At 36.2% G+C, this 19,750-nt stretch overlaps 1 protein-coding gene across 2 annotated transcripts; it reads left to right on the top strand.

The window, feature by feature from the left end:
• Window positions 1-1,603, top strand: LOC112758902 (uncharacterized). Of its 2 annotated transcripts, none has more exons than XM_025807689.3 (3): window positions 1-305; window positions 404-479; window positions 608-1,603. In XM_025807689.3, exons 1-3 carry the CDS (start codon window positions 195-197, stop codon window positions 1,453-1,455), a joined length of 1,035 nt encoding a protein of 344 aa, XP_025663474.1. In that variant the 5' UTR covers window positions 1-194; the 3' UTR covers window positions 1,456-1,603. The 2 variants fall into 2 exon arrangements, with proteins under 2 accessions (XP_025663474.1, XP_072076013.1); XM_072219912.1 differs by having other exon boundaries at window positions 100-305; window positions 419-479.
• The last annotated feature ends 18,147 nt before the right edge of the window (window positions 1,604-19,750 follow it).

Here is a 19,750-nt window from a genome sequence, read left to right as displayed (position 1 = left end):
GACAATAATTATTTTATTTATTTATTTAAAAAAAATCCATCAAACGTAGAATCTTGCAAGTCAATGTTTTGTTTGCATGAAAAAAAAATTAAGGAAGGCGTTGTGGTTCATATTTGGACTAGCTCATTTTGTTATGCCTTTATAGACATCCCAACACTTTTATAGTTTTCTCTCTGGAAAACTCTAACCCTACAATGACTGCACCACCTCCAACAGAAATAGTAAAACCCGAAACTAATAAAGAACCACCACCACCGTCACCACCAGAAGAACCACAACCAGGTTTCGAATCTCTCATATGCAAGGTAACATTTATATATATCAAAACAATTTCTTTGGATTCCTTTGTATTAGCAATTCTGTTCAATAATCCTTTGTTACGTTTCTATGTGTTTATCATCAGACTGTTGTATTGAAGGTCTCAATTCACTGTCAAGGTTGTGCAAGGAAAGTTAAGAAAGTTCTACAGAACATAGATGGTAATAATTGACCACCTTTTTTTAAATTCTATTTCTACTCCTCTTCTGGTCCTCTTCACATAATTTGTACACTCTGCTACTTGTAATATAGCCCATGGTTTTGTTCTTTATTGGTGTATATACCTCAGGTATTTATAACATAGACATCGATTTGAGGCAACAAAAGGTTACAGTAAAGGGGATAGTGGACAGCGAGATTATGATCAAACAATTGAACAAGACAGGAAAACATGCAGAGTTGTGGCCAGATACTGTAGAACCAAAAAAGAAGAAGAAAAAGAAAAAGAAGAAAAAGAAGAAAGATCCTAATAGTTCTTCACAGCAGAACAAAGAGAAACAGAGTGACCAAGAAAGTGGGGACGAAAGCAACCAGAGCGGCGAGGAAAATGATCAAAAAGAAACTGTTAAGCTCGTTGTTCAAGACACAGCAAAAAATAACGTCCTCGAAGGTGGCGCCACCAACGGTAAAATCGGTGTGCATTACCCAGAACCAAAGCCAGAGATAAGGCAGACGGTGATGTTCCCAGCCGGTTACCCGCCGCCGCCAATGGCAGAGAAAAAGGTTACTATCGCCGTCCATGGAAATGACGAGAATGAGCTTGGCGGTGGAGACAGAAAGGTGAGAATGAAAGGTGTAACAGTTCTTGATGATTCGAACCATCACCACATGGCATCCAACGAAAGTCCACCACGTCATCATCACACTTGTTATCAGCATCCACCACCACATTACTATGCACCCACACCTTCGATGTATAACGTGAGCTATCATACAGCATATCCTAATGCCAAGAGGCACGGTGCAGCTACTGCTTATTATACCTCCACGCAACCGTATTCGAACGGTCACGTGACAGAGATGGATCCTTCACCATACGATTTAGAACCATATTATTATACTTATACATCCTTACCGTCATATAATTCCTTCGAGTTCTTAAGTGATGAAAATCCAAACGGATGTAACATCGTATGATTCATGTACGTACGAATATGGAGTAATTTTTGTATGGATCCATATGTTAGTCTACTTTCCCATCTCTCACTTTAATTTAGTGGTAATAAAGTATTGCTAGATAGATGCTTATGGCATCTATGAAGAAGAGATAAATTATTCGTTACAATTGGTTGAAAGTGGACCAAGGAGAACAAAACAGAACTACGTGTCTATATATGTGACTGCGAAAATTGTTTTTATGTTTGTGGATCAAACTTTTTTCGAATATTTTTTCATAAAGAGTTAGATTATATTTTCGAATAATTGCTCATTTATGTTTGATTATTGATTCTATCGTCAAGTTGAAGTCTTTTCATAATTCCCATATATATTATTTTATTTTAGCCAATCAAACTTTAATACTCCAGTACTCTATACATATTTATTCTTATTCTTTGGTGAGAGGAGAATATAAGTGGTAATATTTGGGGATAAAAGAACATTTATTCCTTGCTTAGGCATGCTTGCAAGTTGCAGCAACCCTTCTTTAAGAATAACTGAATAAATTTTCACTTGCACCGCAGAGGTCCAAAAGATTAATTGAATTGAATATATCGTGTTTTCGTTTACCTCAACTTATTATATGTAACTGTATTATACTAATTAGACATATTATTTATTTAATAACATTACTTAACAATTTAATTACTGCATATATGATTTGTGATTTGTGTTTCACGTTGATTGTACTCTAATAATATAATTTTATTATGTGGGAAATAATAATTATATGTGACTTAAAATATGATAGGAAAAGAAAGAATAAATTTTTTTGTAAAGATATTAAGTTTAAAAGATGAAAATCCAAAAGTATACTTTAGGTTTAGAAAGTTGAGTGTATTGTTTACATGAAAACTAAATTGATAAAAATAGATTAATTAGATTTAAAGTGTAAAAAAAAATCTTTTAAAAGATATAATTTCTCCATACTCAGAATTCAAATCTTTCTATTTTTTATTAAAAAAAATATAAAAAAAAAGTCATCTAAATTAAAGATGAAGCAAATTAAATTTCTCTTCAACTAATATTACATGTTATAAGTATTTGTTTTTTTTTTTACACTCTTCTAAAGAATAGTCGAGCAATGTTAGAAGTGTTACTTTAAGGCATGGAGATTAATTTATCTTCTTTCACCACATTTGCTAAAAACATTTAAAATAAAGAAATCTCAAAAAGTTAATCTTCTTTGTGTTCGATTAGAATATCACTCTACTTAAATTTCTTTCAATTTAAAACGTTTATCCATCCTTTTGTGATATTAGTAAATGTTTTAACACTTTTTATCCATCTTAGGAGCGGGACCACGTTGCACCAAGGCGTGAAGGATTGCTTCGTTGCTATTTCTGCATCTTGGGGACATTGCAGAAGTATCTGAAAATTTCTGGTTAATCAAATTGAGTATAGGTAATTTTTCATGGGATGATCTCCACAGAAAATTTTTTACTTTGGATGGTAATTTTAACTCCAAATTGATTTCCAGAGCATTGAATTCGTTATCACCGTTGGAAGGTGCTCAAGCACATGAAAAAAATTATAAGCCACCCAGTACCTCGAGACCACATTGTACTGCTTCCTCTTGTTCCAGGCCCATTCAAGCTTGTCCTCACCATCGTCATTCAATAGCAGGGAGAGAATTCGCAAACTGAGCTTAGGGAAAAAAACTGCTTCAACTAACTCTTTATTCCATCTTTCATCCACTGTAAGTAAATTATGTACCCAATTGATATTTGTTACTAGATTGTTGTTGTTACTAAATCTAAAGTGGTAGGGTGGGGGTAACCATGGGTCCTCCCAGATACGAATATTTGTGTCAAATTCTATACTCCATCTCAAATCCTTTTCAACCACTTTCTTTCCCTCCAACAGACTTTGCCAGCCTCAGGAAGGTTGGTTTCTTTTATCTGCCAAAAGGGTGTTGGTGTATCTATAGTATTTTTCTTTAAGCATACGTGCTAGTAGATTGGACTTAGTAGTAACTCGCCAAAACTATTTACCCAACAAGGCTAGGTTCTGGGTTCTGAGATCTTTAAATCCTAATCCGCCTTTCTTTTTGGGTCTGGTCATACAATCCCAACTAACCCAAGTCATCTTTTTCTTCATTCCTTTCGAACCACACTAAAACTGTCTTAGAATCCTGTGTATTTCTTCCACTAGAGAATTTGGAAGCTTGAAACATGAAAGCGTATATATTGGAAGAGCTTTTCCGACAACTCTGATTAAAACATATCTGTCACCTGCTGATAACAGATTCCTCTTCCAAGCCTAAACTCTTTTCTAAACGTTATCCTTTATTGCACCGAATGTTGCCCTTTTAGATCTCTGAATAATGGATGGAAGCCTAGACATTTATATTGGTCTCTCACATGGTCTATGTTAAGTAACTCCGCTAGTTGTTGTCTTCTGGCAAGTGGGGGTATTTTGACTAAAAAAAACTGTTGGTTTGTGGAGGTTAACTTTTTGCCCACCAAGCATCTCATATTCGTTGAGTAGAGATAGAATATTGTTGCATGATTCCTCATTAGCCTTCCCAAATAAGATAGAGTCATTAGTAAAGAGAAGATGATTGGCTGTTAGAGACCTTCTATGAATCTGAATTCCCTAAATGGATCTGTTTTGCTCTGCCTTGTATAAGAGATAGGATAATTCTTTCGCACAGAATAGAAATAGATAAGACGACAAGGGATCTCCTTGCCGGATACCCTTTGTTGGCTTAAAAAATCATAAGGTTGACCTTCTACAAGAACAGAGTAAAAAACAGTAGTGACTAATTCTCTGATCCAAAAAATCTATTTGGTTCCAAAACTCATTCTCTCCATGATGAACCATAAAAAATTCTACTCAACTCTATCATATGCTTTACTCATATCCAATTTAATAATCATTTCACATTCCAATCTGCACCTCTTAGTTTTGAGGTAATGCATACATTCATGAGCTATTAGAATATTGTCAGAAATTAATCTACCCTTTAAAAATACACTTTAGTTTGAACTTATTAAATTATTCATAAACTCCTGAAATCTATGTACCAGAATTTTAGAAATAATCTTATAAGACTTAGGGTAAACTAATAGGTCTGACCTGTAACATGTCTCTAGCATTTGGAATCTTAGGGATTAAGTAAATCTGTGTATGGTTAAACGCCTTAAGTATTTTACCTCCATCAAAGAAGCTACGAACCACCTTAAAAACATCACCACCTACAATGTCTCAATAAAATTGAAAAAATCGTGCTGTGAAGCCATCCTCACCTGGAGTACTTTGACAAATGTTGAAAGTGGATCTCTTGGTTTTCTCTATAAAGATTGGTCTTATTAGTCTCCGATTCACGAAAGCTATAACCGGAGGACTAAAATCGCTGAATATGTCACCAGGTTCTAATGGGTTAGCAGATGAAAATATTTTTTTGAAATAATTTTCAGCCACTAGAGCAATATTCTGTGGATCTGAAGCCATCTCACCATCGTTCCAAAGTAGTCCACAAATTTTATTTTTTCAATTTCTAGTTTGAAATTTCTGATGAAAGAACTTTGTATTGCTATCCCTTTCTTTCAGCCACTTGCTTGTTGATTTTCCTTCCAAAAACTTTCTTCTTTTGATAGCTCCTCTTCTAATTTTTTTTCTACCTCTAACACCATTGGCCCACCAAAATAACCCGATGTAATCAAATATTCCAACTTAAGATTTAGTTCTTCAATTACCTTCTTACAGTTTCCAAATTTCCATTAACCTTATTAACATCAATATAACTTTCCACCATTTCCATCATTATCCAACTATACCACATCCAACATTTAATATCTCAAAATTATCAACTCCTTTAGCACTCATCAATTCAAACATCAAATATAAAACACTATAATTAATCCTCCACCAACACCTTCACCAATCATCATTCTTTCACTATCAATCTTCATCAATAACCTCCTTCATGCTTTATACCAATAATCAACAATATGCATTCATTCAAATTCAATATAAATCATATATCAACATCATTATTTAATAACATTTACAAAATCAATTCGTCAAGCATCATCAACCAACTAACATCAACAACCACTACAAATCCTCATCAATTCCAACAATTTATTACCAAACAATAACTAACATTAACCAACATCATATTACATCATTAGCACCAATAATCCTCAACAATCACCATCATCATACATATACCACAAACAACCACATATCCAATTCAATCCTATCCTATGGGCCACTAGCCTAAGTGTCCATAAACATTACATATTACATAAAGGAAACTGAAACCATACCTTGGCCGATTCCCAAACGCACCAAACACCACAACGAAGCCACCAAGCTCCAAACCATCAAGCCAAACCAAAAGCCAAGATCAACTCCAAAAACAAGCTTCATACATACAACATAACCATACATCAACAAATAAAGCTCATACTATACCAAACCACAAGGATAAAGAGGTTCCTTACCTTATCCAACGAGATTAGGGATAAAATCCATCAATTACTCGCTACTAGAGATCACCTAAACAAGCAAAACCACAAAACTTGCTAAGAAACCAAACCCAAAAACGCGCAGAACCTTAGGGCACAAAAATGGGGAGTGAGATGCAAGCCCTTACTAGATTTTCTTAGATAGAAAGGAAGAGCTCGTCGAGAGCTTCACGTGACTACAAACGGCTCATCAATCGGAGCTCCGTAGCTCAAGTTATGGCTCCCGAAAGGTGGAGGTGAATAGTAAAACCCCACCCTCACCTCTCTTCTCTCTCAATCCGAGCTCTCTCTCATTTGGGGAGGAGAATGAGCTGAAAAGCTCATTAAGTGAGCTTATATATGTTGGACCTTGGGCCCGGTTTGGGTTCGGTCCAATCCGTTAGCATTTTTAGCCCGTTTGGCCCACTTTGAGCCAAAATCTTTAAGATTGGTGTTCGGTTTTCAATTCTAAAATTATTTTTGTCCTTTCAAAATAATAAACCAATTTTCTAAATCTTATTTTTTTCTTAAAACACAGTACCGGGCAGGCTTAAACCAGTTCGACCGGTTCGGCTGTCGGTTCTCGGTCTTTTGTAGAAAACATATTTATTGACTCAGAAAAATTCATTGAAACCAAATTTCACTTTTTTATTTTCAAATTAAAACTTCTAAATTTTGAGTCTATCTCGAAAACTTAAATTATTATTTTTATAAAAACAATTTTATGTGAAAAACCTCGGTTCTTACACTATCAGTTCCCTTATATCCTCCACCTCACACCACCGCTCGTGAAATTTAAATCTTCTTTTCGTAGACTATCTTGGAGGATCCAAATCAAGTAAGAGAGGAGTGTAGTCTGAACCATTTTCTGATAATTTTCTTACCACCGCATCTACATAAGTCTCCCTTCAAACCATTTTAGCCATAAAACGGTCAAGTCTTTCCCTAATTAATACCTCTTCAGCCCTTCTGTTTGACCATGTGAACTACTGTCCTATCATCCCAATATCAACCAATTGATTATCGTCAATGAAACCAATAAAATTTTTAATGGAGGCATCAGACCTCATATTCCCTTCCTCCATTTTTCCATAATTTGTAATTGCATTGAAGTCACCCAAGATGATAAAGCTACCTTCAAATCACTGAAGTTGAGAAGAGAGCTCTTCGAATTGATTGATTTGAGTCAACTCATTAGTACTCAAGTAAACTCCAACCAACCCCCAACTCACATTCTTATCCTCATTTTTAACCGAAGCAATTATGGAAAAAGAGTTTTGAAACAGAATGTGTACCTCCACATGATCTTTTCATGTTAGAGTCATTCATCCTCTTGATGTTCCATTCGGGTCTACTAATGTGAAACTTTGATATCTGCATGATCTGACTTTACGTTCCTCTATTCGAGATTGGTTTTTAGTTTCACAGAGAAAAACTACCTCGGGAGAGTGGGATTGACATATTCCTTCAAGATTATGGACTGTCAGGGGTCTTCCCAAACCCCGACAATTCCACATTATGACTCTTGATCCATATCTCCAATAACTCTTACGGTTAATGATTCTGAAACTATCTCCACTTCATCTTTCGCCTTTCTTTTAGTCTTGGACAGCATCTCCATCCATCCATGGTTTGATCTACCCATCTGTTTCAACCTTTTATATTTGACGGAATATTCAGTACCAGGAGTACTTGGCATGTGGTTTTCAATTAGGACCTGGTGCACAGAATTGTGATCACACTTTCCACAACTCCAGTACAACTAACCAGCAAGTGCACTGGGTCGTCCAAGTAATACCTTACGTGAGTAAAGGTCGATCCCATGGAGATTGTCGGCTTGAAGCAAGCTATGATCATCCTGTAAATATTAGTCAGGCGGATTCAATTGGTTATGAGTTTTGATAATTGAAAGATAAATAAAACATAAATTAAAATAAAGATACTTATGTAATTCATTGGTGGGAATTTCAGATAAGCGTTTGGAGATGCTTTGTTGCTTCTGAACCTCTGCTTTCCTATTTTCTTCATCCAATCATGCGTGCTCCCTTCCATGGAAAGCTGTAGGATCCTCTCAGTTAAAATAGTCCAAGTACGGTTTCTGCACAGCTAATCAACTATCGAATTTCTCGTCTCGGATGAAAAATATCAGGTACAGCTACCGCACGGCTAATCATCTGTCAGTTCTCACTTGTGTCAGAATAGGATCTCTCTATCCTTTTGCACACTGTCACTGCTCCCAACATTCGCGAGTTTGAAGCTCGTCACAGTCATCCATTTCCAGATCCTACTCGGAATACCATAGACAAGGTTTAGACTTTCCAGATCTCAGGAATGCTGCCAATTGGTTCTAGCTTATACCATGAAGGTTCTAATCTCACGGACTCGGTCCGTGAATTAGAGACCGAAGAGATTATACTCCAGCTGTCGTCCAATGACTACGTTGAACATCATGTAGACCGCTTGTGGTTGTTAGACACGCGGATCTTGGCTAAGCGAGTAACGAAGATAGTGGGTAATTGTCACGGGTCACCCCTTCATTCTGACTTAACTGAATTAAGTACGAGAGTATATCTTGGAGAAGAAGTAAGCGTGAATTGAAAGAGAAACAATAGTACTTGCATTAATTCATGAAGAACAGCAGAGCTCCGCGCCTTAATCTATGAGGTGTAGAAACTCCACCGTTGGAAAATACATAAGAGAAAAAGGTCTAGGCATGGCCGAATGGCCAGCCTCCCTCAAGTGATTCAAAGTGTTCCCAGATCTATAAAAAAGTCCAAAAGTACGAATAAAATAGTAAAAAGTGCTATTTATACTAAACTAATTACTAAGGATTATAGAAAATAAGTAACTAAGTGCAGATAGTGCAGAAATCCACTTCCGGGGCCCATTTGGTGTGTGTTTGGGCTTAGCATTGAGCTTTACACGTGCATAGGTCTTTTCTAGAGTTAAACACCAGCTTGGATGCCAGTTTGGGCGTTTAACTCCAGTTCTGGTGCCAGTTCTAGCGTTTTACACCAGAAAATAGTCTTTGGCTGGCGTTTAGACGCCATTTTGGGCCATCAAATCTCGAGCAAAGTATAGACTATTATACATTGCTGGAAAGCCCAAGATGTCTACTTTTCAACTCAATTGAGAGCACGCCAATTGGGCTTCTGTAGCTCCAGAAAATCCACTTCACGTGCAGGAGGGTCTGAATCCAACAGCATCTGCAGTCCTTTCTCAGCCTCTGAATCAGACTTTTGCTCAGGTCCCTCAATTTCAGCCAGAAAATACCTGAAATTACAGAAAAACACACAAACTCATAGTAAAGTCCAGAAATGTTATTTTTGCATAAAAACTAATAAAAATATAATAAAAAGTAAGTGAAACATACTAAAAACTATGTAAAAACAATGCCAAAAAGGGTATAAATTATCCGCTCATCACAACACCAAACTTAAATTGTTGCTTGTCCCCAATCAACTAAAAATAAAATAGGATAAAAAGAAGATAAAATACAATAAATTTCAAAAATATCAATGAAGCTTAGTTCCAATTAGATGAGCGGGACTAGTAGCTTTTTGCTTCTGAACAGTTTTGACATCTCACTTTATCCTTTGAAGTTCAGAATGATTGGCATCCATAGGAACTCAGAATTCAGATTGTGTTATTGATTCTCCTAGTTTAGTATGTTGATTCTTGAACACAGCTACTTTATGAGTCTTGGCCGTGACCCTAAGCATCTTGTTTTCCAGTATTACCACCGGATACATAAATGCCACAGACACATAACTGGGTGAACCTTTTCAGATTGTGACTCAGCTTTGCTAGAGTCCCCAGTTAGAGGTGCCCAGAATTCTTAAGCACACTTTTTTTACTTTGGACCACGACTTTAACTGCTCAGTCTCAAGCTTTTCACTTGACACCTTCACGCCATAAGTACATGGTTAGAGACAGCTTGATTTAGCCGCTTAGGCCAGAATTTTATTCTTTTGGGCCCTCCTATCCATTAATGCTCAAAGCCTTGGATCCTTTTTACCCTTGCCTTTTAGTTTAAAGGGTTACTGGCTTTTTCTGCTTGCTTTTTCTTTTTCTTTTTCTTTCTTTTTTTTTTCCACACACACACACACACACACACACACACACACACACACACACACATATATATATTTTGCAAGCTTTGTGTTTTTCGCTGCTTTTTCTTGCTTCAAGAATCAATTTTATGATTTTTCAGATTATCAATAACATTTCTCTTTTTTCATTATTCTTTCAAGAGCCAACAATTTTAACATTCATAAACTTCACTATAAAAAATATGCATTGTTCAAGCATTCATTCAGAAAACAAAAAGTATTGCCACCACATCAAAATAATTAAACTAATTTTAAGATAGAATTCGAAATTCATGTACTTCTTTTTCCTTTTCAGAAAATATTTTTCATTTAAGAAAGGTGAAAGATTCATGGAATTATTCATAGCTTTAAGACATAGACACTAAACACTAATGATCATGTAATAAAGACACAAACATAGATAAAACATAAAGCATAGAAACGAAAACAAAAAAGAAAATAAATAAGGAGATTAAAGAACGGATCCACCTTAGTGATGGTGGCTTCTTCTTCCTCTTGAAGAACCAATGGAGTTTTTGAGCTCCTCTATGTCTCTTCCTTGCCTTTGTTGCTCCTCTCTCATGGCCTTTTGGTCCTCTCTGATTTCATGGAGGATAATGGAGTACTCTTGGTGTTTCACTCTTAGTTGCTCCATGTTAGAACTCAATTCTCCTAAAGAGGTGTTGAGTTGCTCCCAATGGTTGTGCGGATGGAAATGCATCCCTTGAGGTATCTCAGAGATTTCTTGATGAGGGACTTCCTCATGCTCTTGTTGAGGTCCATGAGTGGGCTCTCTTGTTTGCTCCATCCTCTTTTTAGTTATGGGTTTGTCCTCTTCGATGTTGATGTCTTCCTCTATGACAATTCCGGCTGAATTGCATAGGTGACATATGAGATGAGGAAAGGCTAACCTTGCCAAAGTGGAGGGCTTGTCAGCCACCTTGTATAGTTCTAGAGGTATGATCTCATGAATTTCCACTTCCTTTCCATTCATGATGCTATGGATCATGATAGCCCGATCCACAGTTACTTCGGACCGGTTGCTAGTAGGAATGATAGAGCGTTGGATGAACTCCAACCATCCCCTAGCCACGGGTTTTAAGTCAGGCATTCTCAATTGAACCGGCTTGCCTTTTGAGTCTCTCTTCCATTGTGCTCCTTCCACACAGATGTCCATGAGGACTTGGTCCAACCTTTGATCAAAGTTGACTCTTCTAGTGAAAGGATGAGAATCTCCTCTCATTATTGGCAAGTTGAGTGCCAACCTTACAGTTTTCGGACTGAAATCCAAGTATTTCTCCCGAACCATTGTGAGCTAATTCTTTGGGTTCGGGTTCACACTTTGATCATGGTTCTTAGTGATACATGCATTAGCATAGAACTCTTGAACCATTAAGATTCTGACTTGTTGGATGGAGTTGGTGAGAGCTTCCCAACCTCTTCTCTGAACCTCACGTCGGATCTCCGGATATTCACTCTTTTTGAGCATGAAGGGGTCCTCGGGGATCACCTTTTTCTTGGCCACATCTTCATAGAAGTGGTCTTGATGGACTTTTGAGATGAATCTCTCCATCTCCCATGACTCGGAGGTGGAAGCAATTGCCTTCCCTTTCCTCTTTCTAGAGGTTTCTCCGGCCTTAGGTGCCATTAATGGTTATGGAAAAACAAAAAGCAGAGCTTTTTCCCACACCAAACTTAAAAAGTTTGCTCGTCCTCGAGCAAAAGAAGAAAGAAAGGAGGATAAAAAGAAGAAATTGAGGAGATAGAGAGGTGTTTTGGGTTCGGCCAAGGGGGGATTTAAGTGTTTATGATGTGTGAAATTGAAGGTGGTAAGGAGGGGTATTTATAGGGTAAGAGAGAGAGGGAAGTCGTGTATGAAGGGGTTGGGTTTGGGAGGGAAATATTTTGAATTTGAATGGTGAGGTAGGTGGGGTTTTATGATGGGTTTTTGGGGAATAGGTGTTGATGTGATTGGTCAAGGGTATTTGGGGAAGAGTGTTATGGAGAGGTGTGAAGAGGAGAGAGAGAGAGAGTTGGGGTAGGTGGAGATCCTGTGGGGTCCACAGATCCTGAGGTGTCAAGGAATTCAAGTCCCAGCACCTTTCTGGCGTTTAAACGCCCTATGTGTGCCATTTCTGGCATTTAACGCCATATCTGCTACCTTTTCTGGCATTAAACGCCAGTCTGTCTGCCATTTCTGGCGTTTAACGCCAGCCAGACACCCTTTTCTGGCGTTAAACGCCAGTCTGGCTGCCAATTCTGGCGTTTAACACCAAGAATGCTGCCAAACTGGGCGTTAAACGCCCATTCTGCTATCCTTACTGGCGTTTAAGCCTGTCCTCCAGGGTGCGCTGTTTGTAATGCTATTTTTGATTCCGTTTTAATTCTGTAGCTGTTTTTGTGACTCCACATGATCATCAACCTAAAGAAAACATAAAATAACAATGGAAAATGAAATGAAAAAGTAATTAACATAGATAAATAAGATTGGGTTGCCTCCTAATAAGTGCTTCTTTAATGTCAATAGCTTGACAGTGAGCTCTTAGAGAGCTTCACAGAGACTCAGAGTTTAATAGTGGCCTCCCAACACCAAACTTAGAAGTTGAGTGTGGGGGCTTTGTTTGACTCTGTATTGAGAGAAGCTTTTCATGCTTCATCTCCATGGTTACAGAGGAAGATCCTTGAGCCTTAAACACAAGGTAGTCCTCATTTAGTTGAAGGACTAACTCTCCTCTGTCCACATCAATCACAGCCCTTGCTGTGGCTAGGAAAGGTCTTTCAAGGATGATGGATTCATCCTCATCCTTCCCAGTGTCTAGGATTATGAAGTCAGCAGGGATGTACAGGCCTTCAACCTTCACTAAGACATCCTCTACAAGTCCATAAGCCTGTTTTATTGATTTGTCTGCCATCTCTAGTGAGATTCTTGCAGCTTGTACCTCAAAAATCCTTAGTTTCTCCATTATAGAGAGTGGCATGAGGTTTATACCTGACCCCAGGTCACACAGAGCCTTCTCAAAGGTCATGGTACCTATGGTACAAGGTATTAAGAACTTTTCGAGATCCGGTTTCTTCTGAGGTAATTTCTGTTGAACCAAGGCATTCAGTTCATTGATGAGCAATGGAGGTTCATCCAACCAAGTCTTATTACCAAATAACTTGGCATTCAGCTTCATGATTTCTCCTAGATACTGAGCTACTTGCTCTTCAACAATATCTTCATCCTCTTCAGAGGAAGAATACTCATCAGAGCTCATGAATGGCAACAGTAAGTTCAGTGGAATCTCTATGGTCTCTGTATGAGCCTCAGATTCCTTTGGTTCCTCAATGGGGAACTCCTTATTGGTCAATGGACGTCCAGCAAGGTCTTCCTCACTGAAAATCACTGCCTTTTTACTCTCTCCAGGTTCGGCCACTTTGGATATAGTTATGGCCTTGCACTCTCGTTTGGGATTCTCTTCTGTACTGCTTGGGAGAGTACTAAGAGGAGTTTCAGTAACTCTTTTACTCAGCTAACCCACTTGTGCCTCCAGATTTCTAATAGAGGACCTTGTTTCAGTCATGAAACTGAGGGTGGTCTTAGATAGATTAGAGACTATGGTTGCTAAGTCAGAGAGGCTCTGCTCAAAATTCTCTGTCTGTTACTGAGAAGATGATGGAAAAGGTTTGCTATTGCCAAATCGAGTTTTCCCACCATTATTATTATTGAATCCTTGTTGAGGCTTCTGTTGATCCTTCCATGAGAAATTTGGATGATTTCTCCATGAAGAATTATAGGTGTTTCCATAGGATTCTCCCATGTAATTCACCTCTTCCATTGCAGGATTCTCAGGGTCATAAGTTTCTCCTTCAGAGGAGGCTTCTTTAGTACTGCCGGATGCATCTTGCATTCCAGTCAGATTTTGAGAAATCATATTGACTTGCTGAGTCAATACTTTATTCTGCGCCAATATGGCATCCAGAGTGTCAATCTCAAGAACTCCTTTCTTCTGGGTTATCCCATTATTCACAGGATTTCTTTCAGAAGTATACATGAACTGGTTATTTGCAACCATTTCAATGAGTTTCTGGGCTTCTGCAGGTATTTTCTTCAGATGAAGAGACCCACCAGCAGAGTGGTCCAATGACATCTTGGACAATTCAGATAGACCATCATAGAATATACATAAGATGCTCCATTCTGAAAGCATGTCAGAAGAACACCTTCTGATCAATTGCTTGTATCTTTCCCAAGCTTCATAGAGGGATTCACCTTCCTTCTTTCTGAAGGTTTGGACTTCCATTCTAAGCTTGCTCATCTTTTGAGGTGGAAAGAATTTGGCCAAGAAAGCATTGACCAACTTTTCCCAAGAGTTTAGGCTTTCTTTAGGTTGTGAGTCCAACCATATCCTAGCTCTATCTCTTACAGCAAATGGGAAAAGCAGAAGTCTGTAGACCTCGGGATTAACCCCATTGGTCTTAATAGTGTCACAGATTTGCAAGAATTCAGCTAAAAACTGATGAGGATCCTCCAATGGAAGTCCATAAAACTTGCAATTCTGCTGTATTAGAGAAACTAATTGAGGCTTAAGCTCAAAGTTGTTTGCTCCAATTGCAGGAATTGAGATGCTTCTTCCATAGAAGTTGGAAGTTGGTGCAGTAAAGTCACCAAGCATCTTCCTTGCATCTCCACCATTGTTGTTGGGTTCTGCTACCATGTCTGCTTCTTTTTCGAAATCTTCTGTAAGGTCCTCTCCAGAGTGTTGTGCTTTAGCTTCTCTTAGCTTCCTCTTCAGAGTCCTTTCAGGTTCAGGATCAGCTACAACAAGAATGTCCTTATCCTTGTTCCTGCTCATATGAAAAAGAAGAGAACAAAGAGAGAATAGGAATCCTCTATGTCACAGTATAGAGATTCCTTTATGTGAGTATAAGAATAGAAGAATAGAAGAATGAGAAGAGAGAGGAGATGAGTAATTCGAACAAAGAGAAGAGAGAGGGGTTCGAATTATGAGTAGAAGAGAAGTGTTAGTAATTAAATAAATAAATAGAAAGAGATGAGAGAGAGAGAGAGTATTCGAATATTAATTAAAAGAAAAGAAATATATTTTTGTTTTTATTTTAATTATAAGTTAGAATTCGAAGTTTAAGAAAAGAAATACAAGCAAATTGAAAACAAAATAAATTAATTAATTAAAAAAATTTTTGAAAAATTTGTTAGTTAGTTTTCGAAATTAATGAGAGAGAAAAGTAGTTAGGTGGTTTTGAAAAAGATAAGAAATAGTAAACTTTTTAAAATTAAAACAAACAAGTCAAGTAGTTAGTTGAAAAAGATTTGAAAATAAATTTTGAAAAGATAATAAGTTAGAAAAAGATTTTGAAATTAAAATTTTAAAAAGATATGATTGAAATTTATTTTGGAAAAGAATTGAAAAAGAAATTAAAAAGGTTTGATTTTTAAAATTAAAGTTGATGACTTGACTAACAAGAAACTAAAAGATATGATTTTAGAATTTAAAGATTGAACCTTTCTTAACAAGAAAGTAACAAACATGAAATTTTTTGAATCAAAACATTAATTGTTTAGTAAATATTTTCGAAAATATGAAATAAAATTAAGAAAAAAATTTTAAAAATTTATTTAAGAAATTCAAAAATATTAAGAAGAAAAAAATGAAAAAGATTGAATTTTTAAAAAAGATTTGAAAAGATAAAATTTTTAAATTGAAATTTTGATTTGACTAACAAGAAACAACTAAATTTTAAAAATCTTTGACTAAGTCAACCCCAAAATTTCGAAATTTATGAGTAAAATAAGGAAAAGATATTATTTTGACTTTTGAATTTTTAATGAGGAGAGAGAAAAATAACAAAATGAAACAAAACATAAAAATTTAAGATCAAAACAAATAATGCATGCAAGAACACTTTGAATGTCAAGATGATCACCAAGAACACTTTGAAGATCATGATGAACATCAAGAACATATTTTTGACAATTTTTTAAGAAAAGAAAGACATGCAACACACCAATCTTAGAAAAAAAAATTTTTGTTTAGACACTATGAATTTGAAAATGCATATGAAAAACAACAAAAAGCACAAAACAAGAAAACCAAAAGATTAAACAAAGAAAATCATCAAGAACAACTTGAAGATCAAGAAAGAACACATGATGAATTTTCAAAAATTTAAGAAAAATTAAAAACATGCAATTGACACCAAACTTAAAATTTGACACAAGACTCAAACAAGAAACATAAATTTTTTTTTTTGGTTTTATGATTTTATTATTTTTTTTGTATATTTTTCGAAAATTTATTTTGGAAAAAGAGAAATAAGAAATTCAAAATTTTTAATAAAAATTCCAAGATTCATGCAATGTTAGTCTAAAGTTTCGGTCCAAAAGAATTAGACATGGCCAAATGGCCAGCCAAGCTTTAGCATAACAAATACAGACATGTCCTTTCTACAATGGAAAGTGGGAACCTCAGTCCAAGAGATTAGACATGGCTTAACAGCCAGCCAGGCTTCAACATATCTCATGAAACTCTAGAATTCATTCTTAAAAACTCTGAAGAACATTTTTTTTCCGAAAATAAAAATAAAAAGCTTAAACATAAAATAAAAGTACTCAATCTAAGCAACAAGATGAACCGTCAGTTGTTCAAACTGGAACAATCCCCGGCAACGGCACCAAAAACTTGGTGCACGGAATTGTGATCACACTTTCCACAACTCCGGTACAACTAACCAGCAAGTGCACTGGGTCGTCCAAGTAATACCTTACGTGAGTAAGGGTCGATCCCACGGAGATTGTCGGCTTGAAGCAAGCTATGGTCATCCTGTAAATCTTATTCAGGCGGATTCAATTGGTTATGAGTTTTGATAATTGAAAGATAAATAAAACGTAAATTAAAATAAAGATACTTATGTAATTCATTGGTGGGAATTTCATATAAGCGTTTCAGATAATTGAACCTCTGCTTTCCTATTTTCTTCATCCAATCATGCGTGTTCCCTTCCATGGCAAGCTGTAGGATCCTCTCAGTGAAAATGGTCCAAGTACGGTTTCTGCACGGCTAATCAACTATCGAATTTCTCGTCTCTGATGAAAAATACCAGGTACAGCTACCGCACAGCTACTCATCTGTCAGTTCTCACTTGTGTCAGAATAGGATCTCTCTATCCTTTTGCACACTGTCACTGCTCCCAACATTCGCGAGTTTGAAGCTCGTCATAGTCATCCATTCCCAGATCCTACTCGGAATACCACAGACAAGGTTTATACTTTTCGGATCTCAGGAATGCTGCCAATTGGTTCTAGCTTATACCATGAAGGTTCTAATCTCACGGACTCGGTCCATGAATCAGAGACCGAAGAGCTTATACTCCGGCTGTCGTTCAATGACTACGTTGAACATCATGTAGACCGCTTGTGGTTGTCAGGCACGCGGATCTTGGCTAAGCGAGTAACGAAGATAGTGGGTGATTGTCACGAGTCACCCCTTCATTCTGACTTAACTGAATTAAGTACGAGAGTATATCTTGGAGAAGAAGTAAGCGTGAATTGAAAGAGAAACAATAGTACTTGCATTAATTCATGAAGAACAGCAGAACTCCGCACCTTAATCTATGAGGTGTAGAAACTCCACCGTTGGAAAATACATAAGAGAAAAAGGTCTAGGCATGGCCGAAGATTGAATTTGGGGCTTGGCTTCATTGCTTCATTGGACCGGTCGGTTTTTTTTTTTTTTTGCGGTTTTTCTTATCTGACTACTCCTCCCAAACGACGCCGTTTTACCCATTTAGTTTTTTTTTAATATAAAGGAAACAGATTCCCTCTCTCTCAATCTCAACCCTATTTAACCCATTTAACCCTAAATCAGAAGCAATGAAGCCAAGCCCCAAATTCAATCTTCAACACTTCAGCAGCAACAACCAGCGGCAGCGTTAACGCCAGCAGAGCTCTTCTCCTCGCTGTCGCGTCTCGTCTCACTCTCATCGTGAACGTCTTTTCGTCGTCACCTCTGTTCCATTGCTCAGCCGTTGCGGAGCTCTTCTCCCCACCGTGGCGTCTCGTCTCACTCTCATCGCGAACGTCTCTCCATCGTCACCTCTTTTCCACTGCTCAGCCGTCACCTCCTCTCACCGGGACCTTTCTTTCACCTCTGTGGAACGCTCGAGCAGTCGAGCTTCTTCCTTTATTTCTCCAGGTTCTCTCTTTTTCTACTAAGTTTCTTGATGATGTCACTTTCTCCAGGTTCTCTCACACGTCAAGCCTGTCTTCAATCCCCTCTGACCCGAGCTCACTTCCCCTCTTCCATCACCGTCACTTGGATTTCTCCTTTTTCGCTGCCAGTCTTCAATTTAATTTTGCTTGTATTTGTACTTTTATTTGGTTTCTGATTTCTGATTCTGAGTTTGCTAATTTCGGCTTAGCTTGAGTTTATGAATGTCTGAGTTTGTAAGCAGATCCCTACCCTGCTTTAGTTTTCATTTTTGGAAATTAATTGCTGTTTTTTGGAATTTGATTATGTTGATTGTTGCTTGTTTGTCTGGGTTAATTGTTATATTTCATTGTTGTCTTCTGCATTTAATTTCATTGTTGTCTTCTATTTTTAATTTGTTACTGCAATTTGATTTCATAGTTTGTTTGTTCCAGATTATGATTATGTTTGTTCCAAATTTAAATTATGATTATGTTTGCAAATTCAATTGTTAGTGGTTATTACTGATTTGTTTGTTAGTTTTGAGTTTTAGGTTATAAATTGAAATTTTAAATTTTAAATTTTAAAATTTTTTATTAGGTTAAATTTTATTGAAATTTAAATATTTAAAATTATATATTAAATTTTTGATAATTTTATTTAATATTAATTAAACTGATTGAATCTCAGTTGAATCCCGGTCAAACCAGTAAACCAGTAAACCAGTTATTTTACCGATTTATTGACCGGTCCGATTCTCGCAACCTTGGTTTGAAGTGCCACTTATATGTATGTATTGATTGTGAGAGATTTATGCTCCAAATGATTTATCAATGTGAAAGATAGGAGTATTTTCTTTCCACAGCATGCCAAAGTTACGTTAATTTAATAATTTAATTTAGAGAAAATTTTACTATCTTTTGTTAAGAGATGTTAAAATGACACTCTCCTTTCTTCTATTTGTAAAATATATATTCTTTTCGAAATTTTTAAAAAATCTCCTCTTTAATCTATTTTAAATTTTTTGTATTAATTAATGTTAATTTTATCTTTTTTTTTTACAAAAATACTCTTTAGCAAAAAAAAAATTTTGTCATTAAATTTTGCTTACCAAAATACTCTTTAATAATTTTTTTTATTGATTAAATTGTATTTTTATCAAAATATTTTTTTAAAAAATTAATAATTAAATTATTTTTTTAAGAAACCTTTTAATAATTTTTTAATTATTAAATTGTAATTTTATCAAAATTTTTATTAACAATTATTTTTATATTTTACTATTAATTTTCTTATATCAATATATATTATTTTAACATTTAATAAAAAAATCTTGGTGAGATTATTTTCCAATATCAATATATATTAATTGTTATACATATTAATAGTGATAAAATTCACTGGTGACCAACTGCAAGTACGGAACAAATTGATATTCAATGTTAATCACTATAGTACCAACAGTAATTTATATCATCTAAAAAAAGAAAAAAAAAAGCAACAAGTTCGCGTTTGTCAATTCATGCAATTTATTTCTGTT

Source organism: Arachis hypogaea, chromosome 16 (genome assembly GCF_003086295.3).
Source record: "Arachis hypogaea cultivar Tifrunner chromosome 16, arahy.Tifrunner.gnm2.J5K5, whole genome shotgun sequence".
Classification (NCBI taxonomy): domain Eukaryota; kingdom Viridiplantae; phylum Streptophyta; class Magnoliopsida; order Fabales; family Fabaceae; genus Arachis; species Arachis hypogaea.
The sequence above is the reverse complement of the archived record's forward strand: the minus strand, read 5'-3'. Positions and strand labels throughout refer to the sequence as shown.

What these genes read in the sequence shown, in the direction of transcription:
- LOC112758902 (XM_025807689.3), top strand. Translation starts at nt 195, where the DNA reads ATGACTGCACCACCTCCAACAGAAATAGTAAAACCCGAAACTAATAAA. An exon ending in TCGAATCTCTCATATGCAAG is followed by an intron (nt 306 to 403) that starts GTAACATTTATA and finishes GTTTATCATCAG; the next exon opens with ACTGTTGTATTGAAGGTCTC. An exon ending in AGTTCTACAGAACATAGATG is followed by an intron (nt 480 to 607) that starts GTAATAATTGAC and finishes TATATACCTCAG; the next exon opens with GTATTTATAACATAGACATC.